The 15,632-nt window shown below is 42.5% G+C and overlaps 1 protein-coding gene across 3 annotated transcripts in view; it reads right to left on the reverse strand.

The window, feature by feature from the left end:
* ATP8A2 (ATPase phospholipid transporting 8A2) overlaps positions 1-15,632 on the reverse strand; it is a 700,434-nt gene that overhangs the window by 8,255 nt on the left and 676,547 nt on the right. For all 3 annotated transcript variants that reach the window (XM_080660784.1, XM_080660782.1, XM_080660783.1), the window contains one exon: positions 1,564-1,655. In XM_080660784.1, coding sequence (XP_080516910.1) covers positions 1,564-1,655 — 92 coding nt within the window. The remainder of the gene's footprint in view (positions 1-1,563; positions 1,656-15,632) is intronic.

A 15,632-nucleotide genomic window follows, 5' to 3' on the forward strand; every position in this document is an offset into this window, starting at 1 on the left:
GCGGACCTCACACACCTCACTCCTTGGACTTCCCTACCAAGCCTCCTGACTTGACCACTCTCTTGGATCAGAGACACCACACTGTGATTCTGATCTCCGGGCCATGCTGGGCCAGTTACTGTACTGACCTGATCCTCTGCCAGGTGCTCTTGGGGCTGACACCACCTCTCTCCAGGGGCAGTGGAGCACTAAAGGACACACCAGGCAGGTGAGGCCCCACATGGAGCTGGCCTCAAGCCCCTGTCTCTCATGTTGATATTCCAGTGGGAAAGTGAAGAGAGGAAGTGGATTACTGAGAGGGATGCCATTCCACCCTTCTCTTCCCTTCCCTCTCTGTATTGCCAGACACAACCGACATAGGTCCTTGAGCACCTGTCCTGTGGATGCAGTGATTATTTCCCCTAAGCTGCTCTTGGTCTACCATTGCTTCCTTCTCACCTCCTCGGGAGGAACGGGAAGCAGGAAGCGAGGCCTGTGTGAAGAGATGACATGTGAACGTGTAAGAGGGAGTGTGGGCGGGAGAGACTGGCGGGTTCAGACATGTAGAGGCCCACAGGCCTACAGGCCTCGGCACAGGAAACCTGCACTCTAATGTCACCCCTCAGCTGGAGCCCAATGGCTGGATTGCTAAAATAAGCCCACAGCGTCCCCATGAACTCTGGAAGGGACCCCATCTGCTTTCATGGCCTCCCTTCCTGCTCCTTTGGGCTCCAGTGCAACCCCAGAGACCCTGTTCAGATCAGGTGCCTTCGGCAGAAACCAGACCGGGGCTTTAGTGGTCAGAGTGGGGACACCAGTGCTAGACATGGGGTGGCCTTCCTGGATAAAGCACAATACTTTTTTCCAGTGATTGGCATTGTTTTAATTAATATACTAATCCTATATAATAAGACCCTCATATGCAAATCGACCAAACGGTGGAATGACCACGGAACGACCAGTCGCTATGATGCGCACTGTCCACCAGGGGGCAGACACTCAATGCAGGAGCTGCCCCCTGGTGGTCAGTGCGCTGCCACAGGGGGAGTGCTGCTCAGCCAGAAGCTGAGCTCACAGCTGACGAGCGCAGCAGTGGTGGCGGGAGCCTCTTCCACCTCCATGGCAGGCGGGCAGTAAGGAGCAAGGGGTCCCGGACTGTGAGAGGGTGCAGGCCAGGCTGAGAGATTCCCCCCACCTCTCCCCAGTGCACAAATTTCATACACCGGGCCTCTAGTATTAAATAAAACCCTGCATATTGCTATCTTTGGGGAAACCAATTTAAAAGTAACATCACTTCAACCTTAGAAAAAATGCTACTGGGAGGCTGACAGAGGATCTTAACCATATCAGGATTTTAAATTTAAGAATTTTGTCATTCAGGCATTTGATTGGGTCCCAGGGAACTACCTATATGCAAGCTGTAGTTGCCTCAGGCCAAACACACGAATTTCACTTCTAAACGTGGTGCTCCAGCTTGGCAGCTGTCTCCTTCCCTATTAACAATGCCCAGGCCTTCATTAAGCTTCCCACCTTCCTGCGTGGGCCAGGTCTCGCTGGCCTGCGTGGGCTGTGGTGACTACTTACGTGGGACACTCTGCTGGAGGGAACCTCCTCGGAAGAGAGTTGGGGGGGTCTTCCTGCTGAGCCTCTTTAACAAGTGGTCTCGCTCATTCATCCTGCAGGTAAATCAAACATGTCAGTCTCTAATTCACCTGGATACCTCTCAAAGGTTCTGGCTGAATGACTTCCGGTTGTAAAATAAAACAAACAGGGGGGAAAGCTTCCTTCCCCACGTCAAGACAAATGTCCAGTTTTGCACGCCGCCCACTGTTGACGGTAGATGCTATCTCGACACTTGGAGTGCACAGCCCTCTCTTCTAAAAGGTGCTCTGTGTTCAGCCATCCTGTACGCAGTGCCTCAGCACTCTGCTTCCCTCTTAATTGAAGTGCACTACAAGTGCCCTTTCATACCGGGCAAACCCTGGCTTCCCGGAACGCTTTGGAAGGAGTGATCTGTTTCTATGGTAAATGTCTTAAAAGCCTCAGTCCCACCTGCAGCCTCCTTTCCTTGAGCCAGTAAATGGTACCAGGGCCAGAGCCTCTCCCAGGTGCCCCAGGACCCCCGCAGGAGACAGGCTTCTTTCCATAGAACCTGATGCTTATTATGAAACACAATAAAAACCAAGGTGAGCTTTCTTTGAAAACATAAGGATTGGGAGCTCTTCCTGCCTTTCCAGAAATTATTCCCTCCAAGGCGGCCACCGCTGTGAACAGACATGAGCTATCCCGGAGGACGGCCGTCTTCATTCCTATCAACCGAGTGGGTGCTCGGGAACTGTCCAGGCGGCCAGAGTGCTCTGATTCCTTACCATCACTCTGCTTGCTCCCAAAGAGATTTCTGGTGCACAGCAGTTTGCCAGTGCCCTCTTCACCCCATAATAGAGGTGAATTGTGTCCCCCCACATTCATGGGCTCAATTCCTAACCTCCAGCACCTCAGAATGTGACTGCATTGGAAGATGGGGTCTTTAAGAGGTGATTGTGTTAAAATGAGGTCATTAGAGTGGGGCCTTAATCCAGTACCACTGGGGTCCTCATGAGGAGAGGAGACTAGGACACACGCAGAGGAAAGACCATGTGAAGACAAAGGAGGAAGACGGACTTCTACAAGCTGAGGGGAGAGGCCTCAGGAGAAACGAAGCCTGGCCACACCCTGATCTTGGACTTGCAGCCCCAGAACTGTGAGACAATAACTTTCTTTTGTTTGAGCCCCCAGTCTGGTATTTTACTATGGCAGCAAATACACCCCCAATCTGTTGTCTGTGGGGACTTGAGGGTTAAGGAGCTGCAGTTGCTTGTGATTCAAAGCACCTCCCCTGGCCCTGTCCATGAGCCCCAAGCCCGAGGAGGACCTTCTCCTGACTAGAGTCCATGTCACCACCCCCAACCCCCTCACGGGCCTTCGGAAGAGGAGCAGGGCCCTGGGTATTCTTAGTAGTTCTATGAGCTGAAGTTCATTTTGCACTTGGATTTCCAGAAGAGAGCATTTTCTGATTCTCTTGGTTGAAAGGACAATGTTTGACTCATCACCAATTAAGGGTGAGCCTGCGCTAGCTAAACTTGGCAGTGTCTGATAGTTTATGAGAAAATACACGTTTTCTATCCCTTCACACTGGCTTTCCCTTCCCTCTCGTATCTTTCTCTCCCATGGGCTAAATTGATCTCCCCGAGCCTGCTGAGCAATTGCCCTGGACCACAGGGCTGAGCAGATGAATGAGGAGGGAGCCTGTGAGTACGAAGGCCCTGTGTGGCCACTGCTGCCTGGCCATCTGCAGCTCCCTGTGCTGGCTAGTTGCAGGACTTGGGAATGTGACGAAGTCTGACCCTGGAAGGCACTGTGTGTAGAAGAAGTGCTCCCTGGACTGGAGGTTCCTGGGGCGTCCTTCCCAGCCTTCCTGGTTGACAAGCATTCTCTCCCCAGAAACCTAGGGGGCCATGCTCTGCCACCAGGCCCATCCTCTGTCCTGGTCATCCCTGATCCCTCTAACATTTCAGGAAGAACCACATATGTGGGAAGGGCTTTTGAAATCACACAGAGGCAGCCGTGACAAATGAAAAAGTCACAGGGCACTTTGCTGGCAGTGCTTTTGCCCCTGCCTCTGTGCTAGAGAGGCGTTCCCAATTCCCTCGTGAAATGGTGTATGCTTTTCTCGCCCCCCCCCCTTTTATAACGAAATATTCTAAACACACAGTGATAGAAGCCGATACAGTGGTTTTAGCAAATGGTAGCACCACCCTTAGACCCCATGCTTCAGAGGGACCCACTCCATTCTGTAGCTCTTCCTCCCACATGGTGAGGGGTCCATGGAGTCAAGGAGACAGGTCCACCCAGACCCTATGCCTGTCTCCCATCTAAAATATTTAAGACCCTACAAGTCTCTCCTCAGTACCCCTAAGCTGGCACCCAAGGCTAGCCTGACCTCCTTGCTAACTCCATTCCTCTAAAAGTAGGCCATATAGCTAGTGTGCACACTCCCTGGCCTGAGGGAGTGGCCAAGGGGTGGTTTCTTTCATGGGATGTATGGACTGTGATGCCCCCACATGTGTGCACAGGTCCCTTCCCAGTGCAGGACTGAGCCACGGTTGGCAAGTGAAGGTGAAATACCCAAGTCAGCTAACTCTTCCCTGTGCTACCACTCTCTGGCTCAGACCTGCAAAGAATCTGGGAATCACCAAGCACTGCCATCTTCATGAAGGTATTCACTGAGGTACAAACGTTTTTCATCAAGATTCATAGCTATCTGATACGTTGATTTATTACTTTCACATACTTAGACATGGTATATACTTTCCATCGCACTCGTGCACCAAATCCTGCAAATGTCAGGAGTGGACCTGGTTGTGAGAACTACTTCAGATTTTAACCAAATAATAAAATCTCAAATACAAAGTCTCCTTATACTCTTCTCTGATTCCATTCTTCTCCCTTCTACTAAAATAAAGTTAGAAATAATATTTTGTTCATATTTCATACTTTGTTCTCTATATATACATTCACATTAATATATAATTTTGTTTTAAAATATGTCTAAATGGAATTATTTATTTTATACTTCTAGTTTATCCTATCTTTGCTTTGCTCCTTCTTTTCTCCTTTCTTATCGTCTTTGCATTATCTACTCATGTAGAGGACAAGTTAATCTCTTTTCCTTCTGGAAACTTAAAAAATTTTTTTTTATTGATTTCAAAGAGGAAGGGAGAGGGAGAGAGAGAATCATTGATTAGCTGTCTCCTGCACGCCCCACACTGGGGGCAGAGACCGCAACCCCAGGCATGTGCCCTGACAGGGAATTGAACTGGGACCTCCTGGTTCATGGGTCGACACTCAACCACTGAGCCACAGCGGCTGGGCTCTTCTGGACACGTTTACAATTCTCTTTGTTTTTGGTGTTGTACGGCTTCATAACAACACGTAGTATGACTAGGTGTAGATTTGTTTTATATTCTGCTCATTAGTCATTTGGAAAATTTAAATCAGATAGCACTTAACATCTATTAGGATGGCTATAATAAAAAACAAACAAAAAGCAGAAAATAACAAATAATGGAGGGAATGTGGAGTAATTGGAACCCTAGCACATTACTGGTGGTACTGTAAAATGGTGTGGCCATTGTTCTTCAGTAAGTTCAGCATGGAGTTACTGTATTAGCCAGAAAGTCCACTCCTAGATATACACCCAAAAGAATTATAATCAGAATCAAATAGATACTTTTACACCAATATCTGAAGCAGTATTATTTACAACAGTTCCAAAAGGGAAACCAGTTAGATATCTATTAACTGAAAAACAAAAATATTGTATATCCACACAGTGGAATATTATGCAGCCATGAAAAGAAATGAAGTACTGATATATGCTACACAGGCATAAACCTTGAAAACATTATGGTAAGTGAAAGGATACAAACCAAAAAGGCCATATATTGCATGATTCCATTTATAGGAAATCTCCAGAACAGGCAAATATGTAGAGACAAAAAGAAGAGTAGTAGTTGTCAGGACTGTAAGTTGGGAGTGTGGGGGAGGGGAATGGGAGTGATTGCTTAAAGCCAACAAAGTTTCCTTTTGGGGAGATGAACCATGTTCTAGGATTAGACAGTGGCGATGACTCCACAACATTGTGACTATACTAAATGCCACTGAATTGTACACTTTAAAATGGTAAATTTTATGTTATGTGAATTGTATCACTGTATTTAAAAAAGAAAGATCAATTAAAAAAGCAAAAAGGGGGGGGGGGAAAGGGCCCTGAATTAAGGTATATTCCCTCCCAGCACCTGCACTGTTGGTTTATTTCTCCAGTGGAGGAGTGAGAAGGTGCTTTGATTTTTTTCTATCCTAGCTTAGCAGGTATGCTGACTGGGACGTGCAGCTAGGAAATGTGCATGTAAACAAAAATTCACCAGAGGTATATGCACTCTTAGTGCCTCCCAAATAATAGTGATGAAACTCAGTCTCACACAAGTCCGTCCACCAGGCTCTGTTTAGAAGCTGACATGAGGAGGTGGTGTGCTTCTGCCTCAAAAACGGAGCAGTGTTAAGAAGGAGCGGAGAGCTGAGAAGCCAGTGTTGGGAAATAATAAACTCTTTTGTCCACAGTTCTGTCAGGAGGCTATTCCTGCAAAAGCTGCGCACGCGTAACTGCCAAAGCTCAGGAGCATGGAGAATATAACAAATAACTACACATTTGTTTTTAAATCTTGTCAGTAGTTACAGCTGGTAGGAATTGCAGCTGACACCTCAACAAATCCAAAAACAAATAGGTATTTCTAGAAACCTACCAGTATTTTTAAATTAATGCTGAACTGCCTTCAAAACATAAATTTAATAGGTTCCTCAAGAAAAAAGCTTGTCCAAAATTCCTTTTCCTTGAGGCAAGGCCAAACATCTACCAACTGATCAGAGTGTGGAAATTCTAACCTATTTTTAAGGATCCCTAGAAAATGAGATTTCACAGCCTCAATCGGTAACTTATTTTACTAATTATAATGTAAACATTAGGAAATGAGGACCTTTTGGGCTCATGTGTATTCCAGACCTACCTAGGCCTTTGTAGGATCACTTTGTTCAGTACACTTATGTACAGGGTGGGTTAAAAGTAGGTGTACAGTTGTGAGTATGTGAAACAGAGTTTATTCTTGTATTATTTTTAAAATATATATTTTTATTGATTTCAGAGAGGAAGGGAAAGGGAGAGAGAGATAGAAACATCAATTATGAGAGAGAATCATTGATGGGTTGCCTCCTGCAGGTCCCACACTGGGGGTCGATTTTTATGGTTTCACATAGAGTCCCCCAACTCAGGCATATGCCCTGAGCAGGAATCTTATCATGACCTCCTGGTTCATAGGGCAACGCTCAACCACTGAGCCATGCTGGCCAGGCAATTCTTGTATTATTGCTTATTAATTATTGTATTATTAATTGTTGTATTATTTTCCACATGAACAACTGTAAGCCTACCTTTGCCCCATCTGGTAATGAGGGAAAATAACAAGAATAAAACTAAATAAAATAGGTTTTCCACGCAAACATTCCAATAAGATAGGAGTTACACCCTGGACTAGGAGCCCATCATTAATCCTCTTTTATTATATGGTAGTAAATTATTTTCCTTTTTGCCAATTCATACCCAGCCCATTTTTATATTTATTTTCTTATTTTTATTTTTGGTGGGGGTGCTTTTTGGGGTTCAAATTTCCCTACCATGTCCTTTGTACTTAAAAAAAAACTTTATTATTGAAAGTATTACCTATATCCCCTCTTCCCCCCATTGACCTCCTCTAACCTGCCTCCACCCCTGCCCCAGTCCATGGTTTATGTATATATGCATACAAGTTCTTTGGTTGATCTCTTGCCCTCCCTCCTTCTCCTTCCCTCTGAGATTCCACAGTCTGTTTCATGCTTCTATGTCTCTGGATCTATTTTGTTCAAGAGTTTATTTTGTTCTTTAGATTCCACATCTGAGTGAGATCATGTGATACTTATCTTTCTCTGACTGACTTATTTCACTTAGCGTAATATACTCCAGCTCCCTCCATGCTGTTTTAAAGGTTAAGAGATTGTTCTTTTTTACTGCTGCATAGTATTCCATGGTATAAATGTACCACAGCTTTTTTTATCCACTCATCTACTGATGGGAACTTGGGCTGTTTCCAGATCTTACACAAATTGTAAATTGTGCTGGTATGAACATAGGGGTGCATACATTTTTTCTGATTGCTGTTTCGGGTTTCTTAGAAGTGGGATCACTGGGTCAAATGGCAGTTCCATATTTAATTTTTGAAGAAACTCCAGTCTGCATTCCCACCAGCAGTGTACTAGGGATCTCTTTTCTCCACATTCTCGCCAGCACTTGTCATTTGTTGATTTGTTGATGGTAGCCATTCTGACAGGTGTGAGGTGATACCTCATTGTTGTTTTATTTTGCATCTCTCTGATGATTAGTGACATGGAGCATTTTTCACATGTTTCTTGGCCATCTGTATGTCCCCTTAAGAGAAGTGTCTATTTAGGTTCATTTTTTAATTGGATTTTTTATCTTCCTTTTGTTAAGTTGTATGAATTCTTTATATATTTTAGATACTAAACCTTTATCAGATGTATCATTGCTGAATATGTTCTCCCATACAGTGTGTTCTCTTTTAATTTTGTTTGTGGTTTCTTTTGTTGTGTAGAAGCTTTTTATTTGGATGTGGTCCCATTTGTTTATTTTCTCCTTAGTTTCTTTTGCCCTAGGAATATCTGCAAACATATTGCTATGAGAGATGTCTGAGATTTTGCTGCCTATGATTTCTTCTAGAATTTTTATGGTTTCATGACTTACATTTAAGTCTTTTATCCATTTTGAGTTTATTCTTGTGTATGGTGTAAGTTGGTGCTCTAATATAATTTTTTTTGCATGTATCTGTCTAATTTTCTCAACACCATTTATTGAAAAGACTGTCTTGATTCCATTGTATACTCTTGCCTCCTTTGTCAAATAAATTGAGTGTTATGGCTTGGGTCGATTTCTGGGGTCTCTATTCTATTCAATTGATCTCAGCTTATGCATGTGCCAGTACCAGGCTGTTTTGATTACAGAGGCGCTGTGGTTATTTGGGGTCTTTTCTGGTTCCATATAAATTTTTGGAGTATTTGTTCTAGATCTGTGAAAGATGCCGTTGGTAATTTAATAGGGACTTCATTGCATCTGTAGATTGCTTTGGGTAGTATGGACATTTTAATGATGTTAATTCTACCAATCCATGAACACAGTATATTCTTCTACTTGTTTATATCTTTATCTCTTTTTCCCATTGTCCTATAGTTGTCTGAATACAAGTCTTTTACCTCCTTGGTTAAGTTTATTCCTAGGTATCTTAATTTTATTGTTGCAATGGTAAATGGGGTCGTTTGTTTAGTTTCTCTTTCTGAGAGTTCATTATTGGATATAAAACTGCCATCGATTTCGGGGTATTAACTTTGTATCATGCTACATTGCTGAACTCATTTATTAAATGTAGTAGTTTTTTTTGGTGGAATCTTTAGGGTTTTCTATTACAACATAATCTCATCTGCAAATAATGAGAATTTTATTTCCTCCTTTCCAATGTGGATGCCTTTTATGTTTTTTTCTTATCTATCACTGTGGCTAGGGCTTCCAGTACTATGTTGAACAAGAGTGGTAAAAGTGGGAATCACTGTCTTGTTCCTGTTCTTAGGGAAATGGTTTTAATTTTTGCCCCTTGAGTATAATGTTTGGTGTAGGTTTCTCATATATGGTCTATATTATGTTGAGATATGATCCCTCTATTCCCAATTTGCTGAGAGATTTTATAAAAAACTAGAGGCCTGGTGCATGAATTCATGCATGCGTGGGGTCCCTTGGCCTGGCCAGTAATCGAGGTCTATTGGGGGGTCAGCTGGCCGGGTGGAGGGACCCCATGAGGTTGGCCAGCCAGCCCCCTGATCGAGGCCTACTGGGGGGGCCAGCTGGCCGGGGCGAGGGGCCGTGGGAGGTTGGCCAGCTGTGGGAAGTTGGCTGTGGGAGCGCACTGACCACCAGGGTGCAGCTCCTGCATTGAGCTTCTGCTCTTTGGTGGTCAGTGCACGTCACAGCAACTCGACTGGTCGTTCTGGTCATTTGGTCATAATGGTCGCTTAGGCTTTTATATATATAGATGGGTGTGGGATTTTGTCGAATGCTTTCTCTGTGGCTATTGATATGATCATGTGATTTTTGTCTTTCAATTTGTTCATATATCACATTTATTGATTTGGGAATATTGTACTAGCCTTGCATCCCTGGAATAAATCCCACTTGGTCATAGTGTATGATCTTTTTAATATATTGTGGGATCTGGTTTGCTAATATTTTGTTGAGGATTTTAGCATCTATGTTCATCAGGGATATTGGCCTGTAATTCTTTCTTTGTAGTGTCTTTATCTGGTTTTGGAATTAGGATAATGCTAGCCTCATAAAAAGAGGTTGGAAGTTTCCTTCCTCTCACATTTTTTGGAATAGTTTGAGGAGGACAGGTGTTGGTTGTTTGACTGTTTGGTACAACTCTCCTGTGAAGCTGCCCAGACCAGGGCTTTTGTTTGCTGGGAGTTTTTTGGTTACTGCTTCTATTTCATCAGTTGTTATTAGCCTATTCAGGTTTTCTGATTCTTCCTGATTCAGTTTTGGGAGACTGTATTTTTCTAGAAATTTGTCCATTTCATCCACATTGTCCAGCTTGTTGGCATATAATATTTTCTTATAGTTCTTTGTATTTCTGTGGTGACAGTTGTTATCTCACCACTTTTATTTCTGATTTTATTTATTTGGGTCCTTGCTCTTTGTTTCTTGATGAGCCTGGCTAAAGGGTCATCAATCTTGTTTATCTTTTCAAAGAAGCAGCTCTTGGTTTTATTGATTTTTTATTGTTGTTTTTTTTTAAATGTCTGTCATTTATTTCTGCTGTAATCTTCATTATTTCATTCATTCTACTTACTCTGGGATTTTCATATTCTTCTCTAATTATTTAAGTTGCAGGGTTAAATAGTTTGTTATTAATTTTTCTTGTATTTTTTTGATGTAGGCCTGGTAGAACTTCCCTTTCATGAGTGCTTTTGCTGTATCCCATAGATTTTGGGTTGTTTTGTGTTCATTTTCATTTGTTTCCAGGAAGTTTTTGATTTCTTTTTTAATCTCATTTGTAACACACCCATTATTTAATAACATGCTATTTAGCCTCCATGTGCTTGAATGTTATTGAGTGTTTTTACTGTAGTTGATTTCCAATTTCATTCCACTGTTATCTGAGAAGATGCTTGATATGATTTCAATCTTCTTGAACTTGTAGAGACTTGTTTTGCATCCTAACATGTGGTCTATATTTGAGAATGACCCATGTGCACTTGAGGAGAATGTATATTCTGCAGCTTTGGGTGAAATGTTCTATAAATGTCTATTAAATCCATCTGATCCAGTATGTCATTTAAAGTCAATGTTTCCTTGTTAAGTTTTTGTCTGGAAGATCTATCCAGTGAAGTCAGCAGGGTGTTAAAGTTCCCTACCATGACTATATTGCTGTTCATCTCTCCCTTAAAGTCCTTCAGAAGTATATATATATATATATATATATATATATATATATATATATATATATATATATATATATATATTTAGGTGCTCCTATATTGTGTGCACATATATTTGCCAGGGTTATAGCCTCTTGTTGGATTGATTCCTTTAATATTATGTAGTGACCTTTATTGTCTCTTGTGATGGGCTTAATTTTGAAGTCTATTTTGTTAGATATGCATATTGCTATCCCAGCTTTTTTGTTTCCATTTGCATGGAAAGTTTTTTTTTTCCCATCCCTTCACTCTCATCCTGTATGAGTCTTTTGTTCTGAGGTGGGTCCAATCAGCTACCCTATGTATTTTGATTAGAATATTTAATTCATTTACATTTAAGGTTATTATTGACTAGTGGCCCAGTGCACGAAATTTGTGCATGGGGGGGGGGGCGGTTGTTCCTCAGCCTGGCCTGCACCCTCTCCAATCTGGGACCCCTCGAAGGATGTCCTACTGCCGGTTTACAGGGATCGGGCCTAAACCGGCAGTCAGACATCCCTCTCACAATCTGGGACTGCTGGCTCCAGCCACTCACCTGCCTGCCAGACTGCTCACCCCCAACTGCCCCCCCCCCCCCCGCTGGCCTGCTCACCCTCACCTTCCTTCCCACTGGCCTGCTCACCCCCAACTGGCCCCCTGCTGACCTGCTCACTCCAAAGTACAGCCCCCGCTGTCCTGATCACCTCCAATTGACCCCCACTGATGGCCTGCTTACCCCCAACTGGCCCCCCTGCTGGTCTGCTTACCCCCAATGGCCCCTGCCATCCCATCCTGGCCTGATCACCCCCTGGCGACTCAAGGTCCCAGCCCCTCCTTTCTTTCTTTTTCTTTTCTTTTTCTTTTTTTTCAGCACCTCCTTGAGTGGAGGCCAGGGCTGGCTGGAAGCAAGTATCTAGGATTTATTTATCTTCTATAATTGAAACTTTGTAGCCTTGAGCGGAGGCCAGGGCTGGCCAGGGCGGGCAGGAAGCTTGGCTTCCTCCATCGCCGGGGGCAACCCAAGCCTCCTGTTTGCTCCAGCTCCATGACCGGCCGCCATCTTGGTTGGGTTAATTTGCATACTCGCTCCTAATTGGCTGGTGGGTGTGGCTTGGCATAGTGGAGTGATGGTTAATTTGCATGTTTCCTTTTATTAGTGTAGATAGGTACTTATTTATTGGCATTTTAATTATTTACGCCTATGTTAATCTCTCTCTTCCTCTCTCTCTCTCTTTCTTCTTCTCATTAAAGCAGTCCCTTTAGCATTTCTTTCAGTGCTGGTTTCAGTGATAAACTCTTTTAGCCTTTCTTTGTCTGGAAAGCTCTTTATTCCATCCTCTATTTTGAATGATAGCCTTGCTGGATATAGAATTCTTGGTTTCAGAATCTTGCTTTTCATTACCTTGAATACTTTATGCCATTCCCTTCTGGCATGTATAGTTTCTGATAAAAAATTAGCTAACAGCCTTATGAGAGCTAATTTGTAGATAAAAAAATGCTTTTCTCTTGCTCCCTTTAAGATTCTCTCTTTGTCTTTAATTTTTGGCATTTTAATTATTATGTGTCTGGGTGTGGGCCTGTTTGGGGTCTTCTAGTTTGGGACTCTCTGTGCCTCCTGAACTTGTGTGACTTTTCCCTTCACCAGGTTAGGGAATTTTTCTGCCATTATTTCTTCAAACACATTCTCTATCCCTTGTTCACTTTCTTCCCCTTCTGGCACTCCTAAGAATTGAATATTGTTACATTTCATGTTGTCCCACTGTCCTCCTGTTTTCTTTTTCTTTTTTGGTTCTGTGACTGAGTGATTTTTATTCTACCCTGTTTTCTAATTCACTGATCAGATCCTTGGCTTCCCCTAATTTGCTGTGTATTCCTTCCACTGTGTTCTTTCTTAGTGCTATGTCCTCCTTCATAGTTACTATATCTTCCCTCATGATGTTGAGCATCTTTGCTATCATTATTCTGAACTCTATGTCTGATAAATCTCTTATCTCCATTTCATTTAGCTCTTCTTCTGGTGAATTTTCTTGTTCTTTCATTTGGGGCTTGTTTTTTTGTCTCCCCATTTTGTCTGCCTGTTTGGGTTGGTGTCAGTGTATTAGGTAGGTTTGCTATGACTCCTAATCTTTAGTGCAGGACAAGGTCAGACACTGTGACTGGTCCTGAGTACCCTGCTTGGAGCTATCAGCAATTCACAGCTTATAGCTCCCTCTGCTGGGGCTGGGTGCCTTTGGAAAGGAATAAGATGTGCACCAGGATGTGCTTTTCCTAGACCATAAGTAGATCAGGCATAGACTCCAAGCCACCAGAGATCCTCCTCTACCTTCAGTCCAATTGTCACTCAGTCTTGATTAGCTTCAGGCTATTGACCACAGGGTGAGGGGAGAGGTCTTCCAACAGGATGGGGCAACTGCCTTCCCTCCAGACTAAAACCACCTGGATAGCAATGGTTCACCAGAGAAAGATGCCCTCTGCAGCTTGAGGGAATGACTTAGCACAGGAAAGCTGGGTGGCTGCCCTCTGAACTCTAACCTCAGAGCTCCAATCCTGACTTCTGCTCACACAGCACCAGTCCACTCTGCCCTCCCTCTTCTGGAGCCTAAGGTGAGTGGCTGCACATGAAATTTTGTGCACTGGCTCTTTAAGAAAGTGCCTGCATTTACAGCCGTCTCTCTGGAAACAACCCTTCTTCTTTTCATAGCCAGATGTTCTGTGGGCACCTTGCTTAGTTCTGGTGCTCTGGACTGGGGAGCCCAGATATCTTAGTGGGAACTCCCCACAGCTGATATATCTCTCTTGAACTTCAGCTGCTGTCTGTGGGAGCCTGGCCAGCCCTTTTGAACCTCTGCACTTCGTACCAGTCTCTATGCAGTCTCCACTTTTCATCCTTTGCAAAGATAGGATATTGTATTTTGTTAAGAATTCAGATTACATAGAACAATTGGAGAACAGCCTGGCTGAGAAAAGAATAGGATTCAAGGTTACCTAACTTAATATAAACTCCATTCCAAAATAATATAGATTCCTCTAGTTCTTCCTGGTCTCAATGTCTCCTCTGACCATCAAAACTAGGAACTGGAGGGAAGAAAGATTTGTACTAGCACAGATGTCACATTCTTACCCAGCAGGCATCAGTGGAGGCCAACTAGGGAATCTACATTATCTCATGCTGTCAGGAGGAAGGCTTTCATAAAGTCCAGTAGTAAAATGGGAATAGAGGGGAACTTCCTCAACTTGCCAAAGAACATCTACAAAAAACATTCAACTAACACCATACTTTATGATGAAAGACTGAATGCTTTCCCTCCAATATTAGAAACAAGGCAAAAATGTCCATTCTCTTATTCAACAGAGTGCTGGAATTTCTAGTCAGTGCAACAGGCAAGAAAAGGAAATAAAAGACACATGGATCAGAAAGAGGAATAAAAGCACTCCTATTTTTAGATAAAATGATTGTCTAGAAAATACCAAGAAATATAAATATATAAATATGGAAACAATCACACATATAAACGCAAAACTCCTAGAATGAATAAGTGAATTCAGCAAGGTTGCATGATGTAAGACCAACATACAGAAATCTGCTACATTTCTAAGTATTAGCACATGGATCCTGAAATTAAAAATACAGTACAATTTATGAATACTCAAAAAATGAAATACTTAGATGTAAATCTAGCAAAACATGTACAGGATTTGCATGCTAAAAATTACACAATGCTGATGAAAGAAACCTAAAAGGGCCTGAGTAGAGAAACATACCATGTTCATGGATTGGAAGACTCTATAGTAAAGATATTAATTCTCCCCCAAATTATACATAGGTTTAATGCAATTTCTATCAAAATGTCAACAAGATTATTTTTGTACATATAGACAACATTATTCTAAAAACTATATAGAAAGTCAAAGGAACTAGAATAGTTAGAATTTTGAAAAAGAATAAAATGGAAGAAATCATTCTAGCTGATTTTAAGACTTATGATACACCAAGTATGACATTGGTTGAGGAATAGACAGACAAATACCCAGAACATAATAGAGGACCCAGAAATAAACTCATTAGGGCAAACCCATCTAATTTTTGACAATGGTAAAATGAAAGAAACGTTCTCTTTACAACAAATGGTGCTGGAGGAACTATGCATCCACAGGCCAGATAAACCTCAAAACAAACCTCTACCCAAGTGTCACACCTTATACTGGTACAAATAGTAATTCACAGACTTAAAAGTAAAACATAAACTATACAACCACTAGGAAAAATATCATTGGGATCTAGGACTATGCAAAGAGTTCTTAGACTTTACATGAAAAGCAGAGTCCATAAAGAAAAACTGATTAATTTTGGCTTCTGAGAAAGAGGCTGAAAGAACAAGCTACAGAGTGGGAGAAAATATTTGTCAACCACATCTCTGACAAAGGACTAATGTCTAGAATATATAAAGAACTTGAAACTCAACAGAAAAAATCCATAGAATCCAATTAAAAATGGGCAACAGATATGG

The sequence above is a fragment of the Plecotus auritus genome, assembly GCF_963455305.1.
Source record: "Plecotus auritus genome assembly, chromosome: 3".
NCBI lineage: Eukaryota > Metazoa > Chordata > Mammalia > Chiroptera > Vespertilionidae > Plecotus > Plecotus auritus.